The sequence below is a fragment of the Panulirus ornatus genome, chromosome 11 (assembly GCF_036320965.1).
Source record: "Panulirus ornatus isolate Po-2019 chromosome 11, ASM3632096v1, whole genome shotgun sequence".
NCBI classification, from domain to species: Eukaryota; Metazoa; Arthropoda; class Malacostraca; order Decapoda; family Palinuridae; genus Panulirus; species Panulirus ornatus.
In genome coordinates, this window is record NC_092234.1 from 11,383,124 (window position 1) to 11,401,714 (window position 18,591).

The window sequence follows — 18,591 nt, forward strand, 5'->3', positions numbered from 1 at the left end:
AAAACTTTTATGCATAACACAAAAATTATCCACATCACAAAAAACTTTACTTTTTCTTCAAAAAAACTCCAATAAGATTTCATATTCTTTTCTACTATCATTTATAACTGTTTGTATAAAGTATTGGCAGCATCAGCCAAACTTTTACCAGCAGAAGTGATTGATACCACCAGTACCAATCCATTGATACATTACTAATTTATGTTATCAATGTAAAAATCATATATATTATTTCAAACACTAGACAACTTACAGTGGTAAGTTTGTTCAGGAAGTGAGCAATCTGGCAAGACTCAGGCTAGTGCTGGAATCTTTATCATGTTATTCACATTTACATGTAATCTTTGGTTTCCCTGGGGATAGGGGAGAAAGAATACTTCCCACGTATTCCCTGCATGTCATAGAAGATGACTAAAAGGGGAGGGAGATGGAGACTGGAAATCCTCCCCTCATTTTTAATTTTCTTAAAGAAGGAACAGAGAAGGGGCCAAGTGAGGATATTCCTTCCAAGGCTCAGTCCTCTGTTCTTAATGCTATCTCACTAATGTGGGAAATGGCAAATATGTATGAAAAAAATGTAATCTTTGTGTTATGTGTCTCACAGCAGTGAGAAGGTATAAGGAACCATGAACACCCTGATGCCTGGAGCCTGGAAGTAATTTCAGCCCAAGTCCATAGTGTGAACTGCACTTAGTCCATCTTTTTCTCACCATGTTACCTCTTTCCCTCATCAGCCAGTCACATAACTTTTACATGTTCTATGTGAGCCAGTTACCTACCTCCCCTTAACCTACTACACATTTTTGGTTGGGATCAATGATACTGCTAACCAGGTTTTAACTGCTCCAGTGCATGTTCCATGTGAGCCAGTTACCTGCTTCCCCTTAACTTACTACACATTTTTGGTTAGGATCAATGATACTGGTAACTAGGTTTTAACTGCTCCAGTGCATTTCTGGAAACTTTGTAATATACATGACTTGCTGTGTCATGTTTTTACTGTCATACTTTTACATGGTAACATTTTCACAAGCAGGGAAATGTACACTCTTTTGATAAAATTTTTATTGACAAGACTCTACTCCCAATGACAGCCTCACCAAAGGTAACACCAAACACTCATGTATTTGGCTTATACATGTTTAAGAGAGGAATTACATCATAATGTTTCACCCCCTCATTAAAGAAATTAGTTTTCTTTTTCTGTATTGATTTGTGAGTATGTTCATGTTCATGTGTGAATATTATTTCAGTGAAAATAATTTTGTCAGTGAATTCATGTACTTGTGGGACTATCATTTCAGTAATGATAATTTTCATAAGTGATTTTTGTTTACCAGGCTGGTGAATTTGCATGGGAGCAGCTGCAGGAAGCACTGTTGGCTCACAATACATTACACAGTTTAGATCACAGCCTTAGTCTTCTCCCCAACCTTAAGGTTAGTAAGAAGAATTATTGCAACTTGATTGATATTTTTCTTCATTATGACAACTGCGTAGGATTTTTGTAGTTTTCTTTGTTTTGTGTGACCTAATTGTCATGGGCATAGTATGCCTCATTTAAGGCCATCTTGGATAAAGAAAAAATAAAAGGAAAGGAAAGTAGATATTGATCAGGGGTCTGCAGGTCTTTATAGATCTAACTCTGAATGGAAGAAAGGTCGTATGCAGAGGGAACGACAAAAAATGGAAGATAGTCCGCAGCTTAACTGTTCAGGGGAGGGAGGTATCATAACAGCCTACCCAGAAGTGTACAGTCTCCACTCGAAAACTTTGGGAAGCAGCAGCCAACCGTTTGCCTCTGGTCCAAACCTTGAGAAAGTCACATGCAGATGTCACAAGAACAGTGACCAAAATGGTACTTTATAGAATAGAGAGAGAGCAGCCCCTTTGCACTGCAGAGAGAGGAAAGTTTGAGGAGAGGTGATGAAAGGCTTTTGATTCTATCTCATATACAGGTGGAGGCTGTATGATTACCAGGACAGGGTTATACCCAGCATGTTAGTGGTATTATTTGGTTGAATTATGGTGTTTTGAAATTGAAGAGGGAAGCAGATGATTCTAGAAAGATTGAAATTGAAGGTGAAGGTCTTGTATTTTTGTTGTTTGAGGAGGTGTAGCAGTTACTGTCATTTTTCTCCATTTGCTCTTTGCTTATGTTTTGATACGTTTCTTGTTCTCATACTATTCATCTCCCACATGGGTGACTGAGGTTAAGAGTGAGCGGGCACTATTTTGATAATGCAGTGCTTCGCATCCTAATATACCATGATACTTTTCTTGATAGGGAAATAAAACTCGTTACACTGTCATTACAAACAACTACAATATTTTTTTATGAAAAAATATTTTTTAAATCACTTGAATATGTTGTTATAAAGGCACTAAACTTGTTTCACTATGCTAGTTATGTGTTTAGATTTTCATTCAATAATAACAGTATAATACTGGCAAAATTTGATTGTGCTGCACAAGGATCAAGCAATTTTGAAAATTTGCCATAGAATTCAAATAATTGAGAAATATTGGGATAATGTATTACTTGATAGGCATGCAAAGGAGAGACTGATGAATATGAATGAAATGAGAGAAGCAGTTGGCTGAAAATTGGATCACCCAGTGGTGGAGGAGAGTGTGTAAGTTTGCAGAGGATGTAGAAAAAGAGCAAATGACATGTAGTGGAAGTGAAGGAACTTACCAAAGAGGCTTGTGTGCAGAGATACTAACAGAATGGCATAAGGCGAGAGTAAACAAAACTAGGGGAGTTGGTGAAGAATGGTTGGTATTTTGGGAAATTTTGCAAAATGTGTCATGTGGATGATGGGATACAGGCATTTGAGAATGTTTGTGACTTGTAGGATGAGGAGGTTAAGTTGCTAGTGAAAGAGAGTTGCATAGCACAACTTGCAGGAAAGGAATGTGAGTGATTAGGAGATGTACAAGAGAGAATGGCAGGAGGGTAAAAGGAAGATGTAAGGCTGCAGAAGAGAGCAAATAGGAGATGGGGTGAGAGAGTATAGTAAACTTCAGGGAGAGCAATGATGATAATATTTTTTTTTTTTTTTTTTTTTTTTTGCCGCTGTCTCCCGCGTTTGCGAGGTAGCGCAAGGAAACAGACGAAAGAAATGGCCCAACCCACCCCCATACACATGTATATACATACGTCCACACACGCAAATATACATACCTACACAACTTTCTATGGTTTACCCCAGACGCTTCACATGCCTTGATTCAATCCATTGACAGCACGTCAACCCCAGTATACCACATCGTTCCAATTCACTCTATTCCTTGCCCTCCTTTCACCCTCCTGCATGTTCAGGCCCCGATCACACAAAATCTTTTTCACTCCATCTTTCCACCTCCAATTTGGTCTCCCTCTTCTCCTCGTTCCCTCCACCTCCGACACATATATTCTCTTGGTCAATCTTTCCTCACTCATTCTCTCCATGTGCCCGAACCATTTCAAAACACCCTCTTCTGCTCTCTCAACCACGCTCTTTTTATTTCCACACATCTCTCTTACCCTTACGTTACTCACTCGATCAAACCACCTCACACCACACATTGTCCTCAAACATCTCATTTCCAGCACATCCATCCTCCTGCGCACAACTCTATCCATAGCCCACGCCTCGCAACCATACAACATTGTTGGAACCACTATTCCTTCAAACATACCCATTTTTGCTTTCCGAGATAATGTTCTCGACTTCCACACATTCTTCAAGGCTCCCAGAATTTTCACCCCCTCCCCCACCCTATGATCCACTTCCGCTTCCATGGTTCCATCCACTGCCAGATCCACTCCCAGATATCTAAAACACTTCACTTCCTCCAGTTTTTCTCCATTCAAACTCACCTCCCAATTGTCTTGACCCTCAACCCCACTGTACCTAATAACCTTGCTCTTATTCACATTTACTCTTAACTTTCTTCTTTCACACACTTTACCAAACTCAGTCACCAGCTTCTGCAGTTTCTCACATGAATCAGCCACCAGCGCTGTATCATCAGCGAACAACAACTGACTCACTTCCCAAGCTCTCTCATCCCCAACAGACTTCATACTTGCCCCTCTTTCCAAAACTCTTGCATTCACCTCCCTAACAACCCCATCCATAAACAAATTAAACAACCATGGAGACATCACACACCCCTACCGCAAACCTACATTCACTGAGAACCAATCACTTTCCTCTCTTCCTACACGTACACATGCTTTACATCCTCGATAAAAACTTTTCACTGCTTCTAACAACTTGCCTCCCACACCATATATTCTTAATACCTTCCACAGAGCATCTCTATCAACTCTATCATACGCCTTCTCCAGATCCATAAATGCTACATACAAATCCATTTGCTTTTCTAAGTATTTCTCACATACATTCTTCAAAGCAAACACCTGATCCACACATCCTCTACCACTTCTGAAACCACACTGCTCTTCCCCAATCTGATGCTCTGTACATGCCTTCACCCTCTCAATCAATATCCTCCCATATAATTTACCAGGAATACTCAACAAACTTATACCTCTGTAATTTGAGCACTCACTCTTATCCCCTTTGCCTTTGTACAATGGCACTATGCACGCATTCCGCCAATCCTCAGGCACCTCACCATGAGTCATACATACATTGAATAACCTTACCAACCAGTCAACAATACAGTCACCCCCTTTTTTAATAAATTCCACTGCAATACCATCCAAATCTGCTGCCTTGCCGGCTTTCATCTTCCGCAAAGCTTTTACTACCTCTTCTCTGTTTACCAAATCATTTTCCCTAACCCTCTCACTTTGCACACCACCTCGACCAAAACACCCTATATCTGCCACTCTATCATCAAACACATTCAACAAACCTTCAAAATACTCACTCCATCTCCTTCTCACATCACCACTGCTTGTTATCACCTCCCCATTTGCGCCCTTCACTGAAGTTCCCATTTGCTCCCTTGTCTTACGCACTTTATTTACCTCCTTCCAGAACATCTTTTTATTCTCCCTAAAATTTAATGATACTCTCTCACCCCAACTCTCATTTGCCCTTTTTTTCACCTCTTGCACCTTTCTCTTGACCTCCTGTCTCTTACTTTTATACATCTCCCACTCAATTTCATTGTTTCCCTGCAAAAATCGTCCAAATGCCTCTCTCTCTTCTCTTTCACTAATACTCTTACTTCTTCATCCCACCACTCACTGCCCTTTCTAATCAACCCACCTCCCACTCTTCTCATGCCACAAGCATCTTTTGCGCAATCCATCACTGATTCCCTAAATACGTCCCATTCCTCCCCCACTCCCCTTACTTCCATTGTTCTCACCTTTTTCCATTCTGTACTCAGTCTCTCCTGGTACTTCCTCACACAAGTCTCCTTCCCAAGCTCACTTACTCTCACCACCCTTTTCACCCCAACATTCACTCTTCTTTTCTGAAAACCCATACAAATCTTCACCTTAGCCTCCACAAGATAATGATCAGACATCCCTCCAGTTGCACCTCTCAGCACATTAACATCCAAAAGTCTCTCTTTCGCACGCCTGTCAATTAACATGTAATCCAATAACGCTCTCTGGCCATCTCTCCTACTTACATAAGTATACTTATGTATATCTCGCTTTTTAAACCAGGTATTCCCAATCATCAGTCCTTTTTCAGCACATAAATCTACAAGCTCTTCACCATTTCCATTTACAACACTGAACACCCCATGTATACCAATTATTCCCTCAACTGCCACATTACTCACCTTTGCATTCAAATCACCCATCACTATAACCCGGTCTCGTGCATCAAAACCACTAACACACTCATTCAGCTGCTCCCAAAACACTTGCCTCTCATGATCTTTCTTCTCATGCCCAGGTGCATATGCACCAATAATCACCCATCTCTCTCCATCAACTTTCAGTTTTACCCATATTAATCGAGAATTTACTTTCTTACACTCTATCACATACTCCCACAACTCCTGTTTCAGGAGTATTGCTACTCCTTCCCTTACTCTTGTCTTCTCACTAACCCCTGACTTTACTCCCAAGACATTCCCAAACCACTCTTCCCCTTTACCCTTGAGCTTCGTTTCACTCAGAGCCAAAACATCCAGGTTCCTTTCCCCAAACATACTACCTTTTTTTTTTTTATTATACTTTGTCGCTGTCTCCCGCGTTTGCGAGGTAGCGCAAGGAAACAGACGAAAGAAATGGCCCAACCCCCCCCCATACACATGTATATACATACGTCCACACACGCAAATATACATACCTACACAGCTTTCCATGCCTTGATTCAATCCACTGACAGCACGTCAACCTCGGTATACCACATCGCTCCAATTCACTCTATTCCTTGCCCTCCTTTCACCCTCCTGCATGTTCAGGCCCCGATCACACAAAATCTTTTTCACTCCATCTTTCCACCTCCAATTTGGTCTCCCTCTTCTCCTTGTTCCCTCCACCTCCGACACATATATCCTCTTGGTCAATCTTTCCTCACTCATCCTCTCCATGTGCCCAATCCACTTCAAAACACCCTCTTCTGCTCTCTCAACCACGCTCTTTTTATTTCCACACATCTCTCTTACCCTTACGTTACTCACTCGATCGAACCACCTCACACCACACATTGTCCTCAAACATCTCATTTCCAGCACATCCATCCTCCTGCGCACAACTCTATCCATAGCCCACGCCTCGCAACCATACAACATTGTTGGAACCACTATTCCTTCAAACATACCCATTTTTGCTTTCCGAGATAATGTTCTCGACTTCCACACATTCTTCAAGGCCCCCAGAATTTTCGCCCCCTCCCCCACCCTATGATCCACTTCCGTTTCCATGGTTCCATCCGCTGCCAGATCCACTCCCAGGTATCTAAAACACTTCACTTCCTCCAGTTTTTCTCCATTCAAACTTACCTCCCAATTGACTTGACCCTCAACCCTACTGTACCTCATAACCTTGCTCTTATTCACATTTACTCTTAACTTTCTTCTTCCACACACTTTACCAAACTCAGTCACCAGCTTCTGCAGTTTCTCACATGAATCAGCCACCAGCGCTGTATCATCAGCGAACAACAACTGACTCACTTCCCAAGCTCTCTCATCCCCAACAGACTTCATACTTGCCCCTCTTTCCAAAACTCTTGCATTCACCTCCCTAACAACCCCATCCATAAACAAATTAAACAACCATGGAGACATCACACCCCCCTGCCGCAAACCTACATTCACTGAGAACCAATCACTTTCCTCTCTTCCTACACGTACACATGCCTTACATCCTCGATAAAAACTTTTCACTGCTTCTAACAACTTTCCTCCCACACCATATATTCTTAATACCATCCACAGAGCATCTCTATCAACTCTATCATATGCCTTCTCCAGATCCATAAATACTACATACAAATCCATTTGCTTTTCTAAGTATTTCTCACATACATACATACATACATTCTTCAAAGCAAACATACTACCTATCTCTCCTTTTTTCACATCTTGGTTACATCCACACACATTTAGGCACCCCAATCTGAGCCTTCGAGGAGGATGAGCACTCCCCGCGTGACTCCTTCTTCTGTTTCCCATTTTAGAAAGTTAAAAAAAAATACAAGGAGGGGAGGATTTCTTATTTATTATTTCTTAGGATTTATTAGGAGGATTTATTATTTCTTAGATATTTTACTAGAATGAATGCCATTTAAGTCATGATGGTCATTTTCAGTTTTTCAAACATTTCAGGTACCAAGATGGAAATGGCAGTGTGTATATTCTTAAGGTTTGGTGGAAGAGTCAGTAAGAATAGCTCACCTAATGAATGTCTGGTTGCTAATCTGGGAAAACAGATCATTCAAAAAAAAAATTTTCAGCTCCCTCTGTATACTGGTTGTGTTTTATGGAATTTCTGTGAATAAATCCATAATCTGTCCTCTCAATTTATTCTGCTTTCCTCTCTATCTGTCCTCCTCATTTCACTCCTTACTTCACCCATTCTCCCAGTGTCTGTATCAGTTTTGAAGAAAATACTTTCTCAACCACTCTTCTCTTAATAGTGTCTTTACTGTGTGCACTGTATTTAACATTACATTTGGTCAGTGGATATTCCATAGCATTTCTTTGTATAAGTGTTTTGGCTGTTAGATATCCATATTTCACAAGTCAATAAAACTATGAGTTGCCTATTTCTTAGCAGACCTGAGTTCACCAAGTGACTGAAATTATTTCATAATCTTTGTTCCTCTTAAATCTCCAATATATTCTCTCAGGTTTTGTAATGTATAGCTGGGTTTGAATTATTGAAATTTATTTACTTATTTTGAACAGATCCTAGACTTAAGCCATTGTGAACTGGAGGATGCTTCAGCACTCGAATATCTACCGACTGTGTCATTATTAGACGTTAGCCACAACCAGCTGCGGCTTCTACCACGTCTTTCTCCTACTGCTACCTACTCTCTTACAGTCCTTATAGCCAACAACAATCTTTTGTCTCACTTACATGGTAAGTATAATGAATAATTCCATTCCCTGTTTTTACTGAGGCAGAATGTTTCATATACTATGATGGTGAGGTTGCAGTTGATTAGATTCATAAGTAGTGCTTTTAACACATATAAGACGATGAAATTTAACATTCGAGCAGGCATATAAATTTTCTTTTACTTGTGCAAAAAGGTTTTGAATCAGGTAAAGGAAGAAACCATTTTTTCCTATGGTATGGTTGCGAGGCGTGGGTTATGGATAGAGTTGTGCGCAGGAGAGTGGATGTGCTGGAAATGAGATGTTTGAGGACAGTATGTGGTGTGAGGTGGTTTGATCGAGGAAGTAATGTAAGGGTAAGAGAGATGTGTGGAAATAAAAAGAGTGTGGTTGAGAGAGCAGAAGAGGGTGTTTTGAAATGGTTTGGTCACATGGAGAGGATGAGTGAGGAAAGATTGACCAGGAGGATAAATGTGTCGGAGGTGGAGGGAACAAGGAGAAGTGGGAGACCAAATTGGAGGTGGAAAGATGGAGTGAAAAAGATTTTGAGTGATCGGGGCCTGAACATGCAGGAGGGTGAAAGGCGGGCAAGGAATAGGGTGAATTTGAATGATGTGGTATACTGGGGTCGACGTGCTGTCAATGGATTGAACCAGGGCATGTGAAGCGTCTGGGGTAAACCATGGAAAGTGTGTGGGGCCTGGATGTGGAAAGGGAGCTGTGGTTTCGGTGCATTATTACATGACAGCTGGAGACTGAGTGTGAATGAATGGGGCCTTTAGTGTCTTTTCCTAGCACTACCTCGCACACATGAGGGGGAGGGGGTTGATATTCCATGTGTGGCGAGGTGGCGATGGGAACAAATAAAGACAGACTATGAATTACGTACATGTGTATATATGTATATGTCTGTATGTGTATATATATGTGCACATTGAGATGTATGGGTATGTATATTTGCGTGTGTGGACGTGTGTGTATATACATGTGTATGTGGGCGAGTTGGGCCATTCTTTCGTCTGTTTCATTGCGCTACCTCGATAACGCGGGAGACAGCGACAAAGCAAAATGAATAAATAAATAAATGAACTTTATATATTTTTTATATTTATTGTACCTCACCAATGCGGGAAATGGCGAATATGTATGAAACAAATCAGTATATACTCATATACATACACATACACAGACATACTTATATACACATGTACGTATTCAAACTTGCCTGTCTTCATCCATTCCTGGGGCTACCCTGTCCCACAGGAAACAGCTTCAGAGAGGTAGCCACAGGGAAACAGACAAAAAAGGCCACGTTCGTTCACACTCATTCTCTAGCTGTCATGTGTAATGCACTGAAACCATAGCTCCCTATCTTCATCCAGGCCCCACAGACGTTAAAAGATATTTTTTTTTAAATATATATATGTTTGACAATAGAGTGGCAGATATGGGGTGTTTTCGTCAGGGTGGTGTGTGAAGTGAGAGGGTCAGGTAGAATAATTTGGTGATCAGAGAAGAGGTAAAGAAAGCTTTGTGGAAGATGAAAGCTGGCAAGGCAGCAGGTTTGGATGGTATTGCAGTGGAGTTCATAAAAAAGGGGTGACTGTGTTGTTGATTGGTTGGTAAGGATATTCAGTGTATGTCTGGGTCATGGTGAAGTGCCTGAGGATTGGCAGAATGCATGCAATGTGTCATTGTACAAAGGCCAAGGGGATAAAGGTGAGTGTTCAAATTACTGAGGCATAAGTTTGTTAAGTATTCCTGGGAAATTATATGGGAGGTAATTCATTGAGAGGGCGAAGGCATGTACAGACCATCAGATTGGGGAAGAGCAGTGTGGTTTCAGAAGTGATAGAGGATGTGCAGATCAGGTGTTTGTTTTGAAGAATGTATGTGAGAAATACTTAGAAAAACAGATGGATTTGTATGTAGCATTTATGGATCTGGAGAAGGCATATGATAGGGTGGATAGAGATGCTTTGTTGAAGGTTATAAGAGTATATGGTGTGGGAGGTAAGTTGCTAGAAGCAGTGAAAAGTTTTTATCGAGGATGTTAGGCATGTGTACGAGTAGGAAGAGAGGAAAGTGGTTGGTTCCCATTGAATGTGGGTTTGCGGCAGGGGTGCGTGATGTCTCCATGGTTAATTTGTTTATGGATTGGGTGGTTAGGGAGGTGAATGCAAGAGTTTTGGAGAGAGGGGCATGTATGCACTCTGTTGTGGATGAGAGGGCTTGGGAAGTGAGTCAGTTGTTGTTCGCTGATGATACAGTACTGGTGGCTGATTCGGGTGAGAAACTGCAGAAGCTGGTGACTGAGTTTGGTAAAGTGTGTGAAAGAAGAAAGTTGAGAGTAAATGTGAATAAGAGCAAGGTTATTAGGTTCAGGAGGGTTGAGGGACAAGTTAATTGAGAAGCAAGTTTGAATGGAGAAAAACTGGATGAAGTGAAATGTTTTAGATATCTGGGAGTGGACTTAGTAGCGGATGGAACCGTGGAAGAGGAAGTGAGCCACAGGGTGGAGGAGGAGAGCGAAGGTCTGAGAGTGTTGAAGAATGTGTGGAAGGCGAGAATGTTATCTTGGAGAGCAAAAATGGGTATGTTTGAAGGAATAGAGGTTCCAACAATGTTATGTGGTTGTGAGGCATGGGCTATAGATAAGTTTGTGTGGAGGAGGGTGGATGTGTTGGAAATGAGATGTTTGAGGACAATATGTGGCGTGAGGTGGTTTGATTGAGTAAGTAATGAAAGGGTAAGAGAGATGTGTCGTAATAAGAATGTGGTTGAGAGAGCAGAAAAGGGCGTGTTGAAACGGTTTGAACACATGGAGAGAATGAGTGAGGAAAGATTGACAAAAAGGATATGTGTCAGAGGTGGAGGGAAGAAGGAGTAGGAGACCAAATTGGAGGTGGAAGGATGAAGTGAAAAAGATTTTGAGCGATCGGGGCTTAAACATACAGGAGGGTGAAAGGCGTGCAAGGAATAGATGAATTGGAACAATGTGGTATACTGGGGTTGACGTGCTGTCATTGGATTGAACCAGGGCATGTGAAGTGTCTGGAGTAAACCATGGAAAGTTTTAGGGGGCCTGGATGTGGAAAGGGAGCTGTGGTTTTGGTGCATCATACATGACAGCTAGAGAATGAGTGTGAACTAATGTGGTCTTCGTTGTCATTCCTAGTGCTACCTCATGTGCATGCGGGGGGAAGGGGTTGTTATTTCATGTGTGGTGGGGTGGCGACGGGAATGAATAAAAGCAGCAAGTATGAATTATATACATGTGTATATATGTATATGTCTTTGTATGTATATATATGTATACATTGAAATGTATAGGTATGTATACGTGCGTCTGTTTCCTTGTGCTACCTTGCTAACGCGGGAGATAGAGACAAAGTATGATTAGAGGAAAATGTGTGTGTGTGGGAGGTTGGGCCATTCCTTGTCTGTTTCCTTGTGCTACCTCGCTAACACGGTAGACGGTGGTTAAGTATAACAAATGTGATAAGTGAATATAATTTGTGAATAAGAGCAAGGTTACTAGGTACAGTAGGGTTGAGGGTCAAGTCAATTGGGAGGTAAGTTTGAATGGAGAAAAACTGGAGGAAGTAAAGTGTTTTAGATATCTGGGAGTGGATCTGGCAGCGGATGGAACCATGGAAGCGGAAGTGAATCATAGGGTGGGGGAGGGGGCGAAAATCCTGGGAGCCTTGAAGAATGTGTGGAAGTCGAGAACATTATCTCGGAAAGCAAAAATGGGTATGTTTGAAGGAATAGTGGTTCCAACAACGTTGCATGGTTGTGAGGCGTGGGCTATGGATAGAGTTGTGCGCAGGGGGATGGATGTGCTGGAAATGAGATGTTTGGGGACAATGTGTGGTGTGAGGTGGTTTGATCGAGTAAGTAATGTAAGGGTAAGAGAGATTTGTGGAAATAAAAAGAGCGTGGTTGAGAGAGCAGAAGAGGGTGTTTTGAAATGGTTTGGGCACATGGAAAGAATGAGTGAGGAAAGATTGACCAAGAGGATATATGTGTCAGAGGTGGAGGGAACGAAGAGAAGTGGGAGACCAAATTGGAGGTGGAAAGATGGAGTGAAAAAGATTTTGTGTGATCGGGGCCTGAACATGCAAGAGGGTGAAAGGCGGGCAAGGAATAGAGTGAATTGGATCGATGTGGTATACCGGGGTTGACGTGCTGTCAGTGGATTGAATCAGGGCATGTGAAGCGTCTGGGGTAAACCATGGAAAGCTGTGTGGGGCCTGGATGTGGAAGGGGAGCTGTGGTTTCGGGCATTATTGCATGACAGCTGGAGACTGAGTGTGAACGAATGAGGCCTTTGTTGTCTTTTCCTAGCGCTACCCCACACACATGAGGGGGAAGGGGGATGGTATTCCATGTGTGGCGAGGTGGCGATAGGAATGAATAAAGGCAGACAGTGTGAATTGTGTGCATGGGTATATATGTATGTGTTTGTGTGTGTATATATATGTGTACATTGAGATGTATAGGTATGTATATTTGCGTGTGTGGACGTGTGTGTATATACATGTGTATGGGGGTGGGTTGGGCCATTTCTTTCGTCTGTTTCCTTGCGCCACCTCGCAAACGCGGGAGACAGCGACAAAGCAAAATAAATAAATAAAATAATTTGTTATACTTAATCACTGTTTCCCGCATCAGCAAGGTGGTGCCAGGAAACAGAGGAAGAATGGCCCAACCACTCATAAACACATATATGTACATAAACGCCCATACACGCACATATACATACATATCAACATATGCATACACATATATACATATACATATATGCATACATATATATACATGTGCATATACTTGCTTGCCTTCATTCATTCCAGTTGCTACCCTGCAGCACAGGAAGTAGCTTCCAACCCTCCTTTTTCTGCGAGGTAATGCCAGGAAAGGACAAAAAAAGCCACATTCATTTATACTTGGTCTCTATCTGTCATGTGTGATGCCTCAAAACCACAGCTTCCTATCTACATCCAGGCCCCACAGACTCATTCATGGCTCACCCCAGACACTTCTCATGCCCTGGTTCAGTCCATTGACAGCACATCAACCCCGGTATACCACATCATTCCAGTTCACTCAATCCTTGCACTCCTTTCACCCTCTTGTATGCTCAGGCCCCAATTTTCTTAGTCTTTTTCACTCCATCCTTCCTTTTCCAATTTGGTTTCCCACTTTTCCATGTTCCTTCCACCTCTGTCACATATATCCTCTTTGTCAGTCTTTCCTCACTCATTTTCTCCTTATGTCCAAACCATTTCAACACACCCTTTTCTGCTCTCTCAACCACACTTTTTTATTACCACACATCTCTCTTACCCTTTCATTACTTAATCGATCAAACAACCTCACACAACTTATTGTCCTAAAACATTTCATTTCCAACCCTATCTATAGCCTATGCCTCACAGCCATATAACATTGTTGGAACTACTATTCCTTCAGACATACCCATTTTTGCTCTTCGAGATAACGTTCTCTCCTTCCACTCATTCTTCATCGCTCCCAGAACCTTTGTCCCCTCCCCATCCTGTGACTTGCTTCCACTTCGATGTTTCATCCACTGCTAAGTCCTTTCTCAGATATCTAGAACACTCATTTCCTCCAGTTTTTCTCCATTCAAACTTACCTCCCAATTAACTTATCCCTCAACCCAACTGAACCTGATATCCTTGCTCTTATTCACATCTTACCCCTGGAGAAATAAAATCTGGTTGGCACAAATTTTCTGAAAGTAATGACTACTACACAGCCTAGGAAATAAATGTTCCAAATCACTACTGCTGCTGATCATTTTTCTGCAATATCAGTGTCTTTATGTATCATCAAAGAAACTATTACCTGAATCACTAGTTTCCTCATCACTATGAAGCAGATTCTGTTCCATTTCATTTGCAGTTACTTTAATAGGTATGTGTGTTATCCTCTTGTTGTGATTGTTGAAGGATAGCAGAAGAATTCCTCTGAATTGTAGTGCAAGGAGGCTGTAGTCATCTCATACTACTACAGAGCAGCTAAGATTTGTTTTATTTTACAAAAATGATCATTAAACTACATAAGATCCTCTTTATGTAGCGTCACAGATCAATGTAAGGTCTGGTTAAAGGGTTCATAGACTGTATTCATGTGATGTACATGAGCAAGTATGGAGCAAGGTAGCACCGAGAATAAACAAGGATTGGTTTCATTTCCTTACATCCATTCTCTAATTGTCATGTAATGGAGAAGTCAAGAAACAGGAGATAGATGATTTTGATGGGATTGGTTTATGAAAGAAACATTATTATGTATGGGATTGGTTTATGAATGATAAAAGATATTGAGATAATAAGTTTAAATGTTTCTAAATGAGGTAAATGGGTTAAGGCATAAAGTAAGGCCAGAGTATAGGCAAAATTGCCCAAAATTTAAGTTGTGACCGAAATACCAGAATTTGAATGATAACACTGGTCAGTCTATACACTCTGTTTCCATCCTCATTATGCAAAAATGATGGAATTGAAACTATACATCTAAGGCTCAGAAAAGATAAGAGCCTTGCCCCTTTCTCCTAACATACTCTGAAGGACCAGAGTTGAGGTGGAGGAGGTCCTTAATAGAGAAATGTGTGGAAATGTGCCATTATCATCATGTGTAGCAGAGGTCCTGCTTGAATTACATTGTAGTATAGTGTGAGATGGCTTACAGAATGTAGGTGTAGGTCTTTCTTCTTTTATCTGTTTGCAGTTTCCTCCCTTAGTTATATAGCTTCAGGGAGATAATTAATCCGTAGAAGATTTTATGTTGTAAGAATACAAGAGGGGAGTATTTCCACCTCCTAGCTGTAGAGCCCCTCTTAGTCACCTTGTATGACACACATGGGATATATTTGTAGAATTTTGTCTCCATCCTATGGGATAAAGCATATGTATTTACTTTGAATACTGAGTATCCTGATTGTTATCAACAAACAGTTTTTCAATAGCAGTCAAATTCACATGATCAGAAACTCTTATTTACATCATTTGTTTTGGAATGTAATTGATTAGATTAATGGGATCTTTTGTGTTACTGAGTTTTGTGTGACTAGCAGAGTTGAAACTTTAGACACAAGGTGAAAGGAGTGTGGTAATGTCACATGAATGACAGTGTAGAAGTTGGTGGGAAAGGTGGGTTGGAATGGAGTTGATTTCTTGATGTAAACTTATAGTGCTTGTGAACTTTTTCATACAACAGCATGGTATTACATTGTAATGATATTGATGGTATACAGTAGATATCTCATTAGATTATTAAAGATTATTATGATTATTTTTAGGTATACATGAAATGAGTAACATTGAAGAACTAGATTTGCGTGATAATGTATTAAGCCTGAAGGATGTCTTGTCTCCCATTGGTGCCTTACCTCACATAAGGATCTTGAAGATCACAGGAAACCCTGTTGCCTGGGATATCAACTACAGAAGTCAGACTATTAAACAGTTAAATCCTGCAACTACTAATCATAAGGTAATTTATTTATTTTGTAATTGTAGCTTAAATGGGTTTGTTTACTGTTGATACAAAAACAGGCACAGAACCAGCATATGTGTGTTAGGTATACTTATATGTAAGTAAATGTTCTTATGGCTCTTGACCAGTTCCTGTTCAATAGAAACTGCTTGGAAGAAAGATGGAGACGGTTGAATTTTTTTTTTTACAGCATTAGAATGCAACACTTGTGACCAGTTTAGCATAGAATTAGCCATGTATGCTCAGATTTGTGGCTGATGATAGTTCCTGAGAAGAAGGGACAAGCTGAATTCTCGTTAGATATTATCTTTGGTTTTTAGAGCAGATGCAATTATTAGTTGTTTTGTGTTGATATCATTGTGAAAATTGAAGGTTACACCATGAGTGGATAGTCATCTTTGGTGAGGTAGTATCATTGTTAGTGGAGGAAAAGGAGTCCATCATTAATATGCTACTGATGATAGCACACACTTGAAGCTGCAAGAACTCCATTCAAGGTTTTGTAGGGCTATATAAGTAATTAAAAACTGCCTTAACACCACCTACATAGTACATTGAAGTCTTAAATTTTCATTTACAAGATATTTTGAAAATATCTAAAACAATGAGTTTATGTTCCTACATCCTCTTAATTCATGGCAGCTGATGGGTAGTGAGTGGTGGTATGACAGAGTAAAGTTACCAGTGAAAGAGAAAATGAAGGTGTAAGGGGATAGGAGAGAAAGAATACTTCCCACATATTCCTTGTGTGTTGTAGAAGACGATTTAAAGGGGACGGTGGGATGGCTGGAAATCCTCCCCTCCAGTTTTTACTTTTCCAGAAGAAGGAACAGAGAAGGGGGCCAAGTTAGGCTTTTCCCTTTTAGGCTCAGTCCTATGTTCTTAACACTACCTCACTAACATGGGAAATGGCGAATATGTATGAAAAAAAGGTGGTTCTTACAGGGAAAGTGCAAATTTTTGGAAGAGGTACAAGAGAAAGCAGCACAAGGGGAAGAGGAAGATGCAGGGGTAATGAGGGCAAACTAGTGTTGGTGTGAGCTATAACCAGTGTACTTAAGGGAGAATATGTTTTGGAAAGAGGTTATTTGTGTGAGAACATCAGTGAAAGGGGCAAATGGATAAGGAGTAAAAAGTCAGTGCTGAGTTGAGCAGATGGAGTGATTATTTTGAATGACTGTTGAATGTGTTTGATGATAGAGTGGTGGATGCTGGGTGTTGGCGTTGAGAATGCATGTGAAGTGAGAGTTGTGGAAAGTGATTGGTGAAGGGAGAAGGGGTGATGATAGCCTTGTTTGAAATGAAATGCGGCAAGGCAGCTGGAGAGGATGGTATTGCAGTTGAATTTCTTAAGAAAGAGGATGACTTTATTTTTGATTTGTTTGTTAGGATTTTCATTGCATATATGTGTTAGGGTGATGTGCATTAGGAATGAGAGAATGCATGTATAGTGCCACCATATAAAAGTAGAGAGATAAGGTGAGTATTCAAACTACAGAGGTTAAGTTTGTTGAGTGTACCTGTTAAGTTGTTTGAGAGAATGATGATTAAAAGGGTGAAGGCATGTATGGAGCATCAGATTTGGGGGTAGCAGTGTGGTCTTAGAAGAGGTAGAGGATGTATGGATCAGGTGTTTACTTTGAAGAATGTGTGTGAGAAATACTTGGAAAACAAATGCATTTGTACGTGGCATTTATGGGCTTGGAGAAGGTATATGATAGGGGTGATAGAGGTGCTTTGTGGAAGGTTTTGAAAATATATGGTGTGGAATGTAAGCTGCTAGAAGCGTTGAGAAGTTTTTAAGAAGGGTGAAAGGCATGTGTACGATTGGGGAATGGTTCCCAGGGGTGTGTGATGTCACCATGGTCGTTTAATTTGTTTATGGATAGGGTGCTCACAGAGGTGAATGCGAGTTTTGGAGAGAGGTGCGAAGAACCCAATGAGAGGGCCTGGGAAGTGAGTCAGTTGTTGTTCACTGATTATACAGCACTGGTGGCTGATTCGAGTGAGAAACTGCAAAAGTTGGTGACTGGGTTTGGAAGAGTGTGTGAAAGGAGAAAATTGAGAGCCAGTGTGAATAAAAGCAAGGTTAATAGGTTCAACACGGTTGAGGGACAATTTAACTGGGATGTAAGTTTGAATTAATAAAAATTTGAAGAAGTTGAATGTTTCAGATATCTGGGAGTGAGACTTGGTAGCAAATGGAACTATGGAAGCGTGAGTGAGTCTTAGGTTAGGGGAGGGGGGCAAATGTTCTGGGAGTGATGAAGAATGTATGGAAAGCATGAATGTTATATCAGAGAGTAAAAATGGGTATGTTTGAAGGAATAGTAGTTACAACAATATTATATGGTTGCAAGGCATGGGCTACAGAGAGGGTTGTATGTAGGAGGGTGAATGTGTTAGATATGAAATGTTTTAAGACAATATGTGGTATGAAGTGGTTTGATTAAGTAATGAAAGGGGAAGATATATGTGGCAATAAAAGTAGTGTGATTGAGAGGGCAGAGGAAAGTGTGTTGAAATGGTTTGGACATATGAAGAGAATGAGTGAGGAAAGTTGACAAA

General features: G+C 40.8%; 1 protein-coding gene across 3 annotated transcripts in view; it reads left to right on the plus strand.

Annotated features, from left to right (window-relative positions):
• LOC139751277 (uncharacterized) overlaps nt 1-18,591 on the plus strand; it is a 137,626-nt gene that overhangs the window by 8,201 nt on the left and 110,834 nt on the right. For all 3 annotated transcript variants that reach the window (XM_071666588.1, XM_071666589.1, XM_071666590.1), the window contains exons 4-6: nt 1,341-1,439; nt 8,341-8,518; nt 15,827-16,020. In XM_071666588.1, coding sequence (XP_071522689.1) covers nt 1,341-1,439; nt 8,341-8,518; nt 15,827-16,020 — 471 coding nt within the window. The remainder of the gene's footprint in view (nt 1-1,340; nt 1,440-8,340; nt 8,519-15,826; nt 16,021-18,591) is intronic.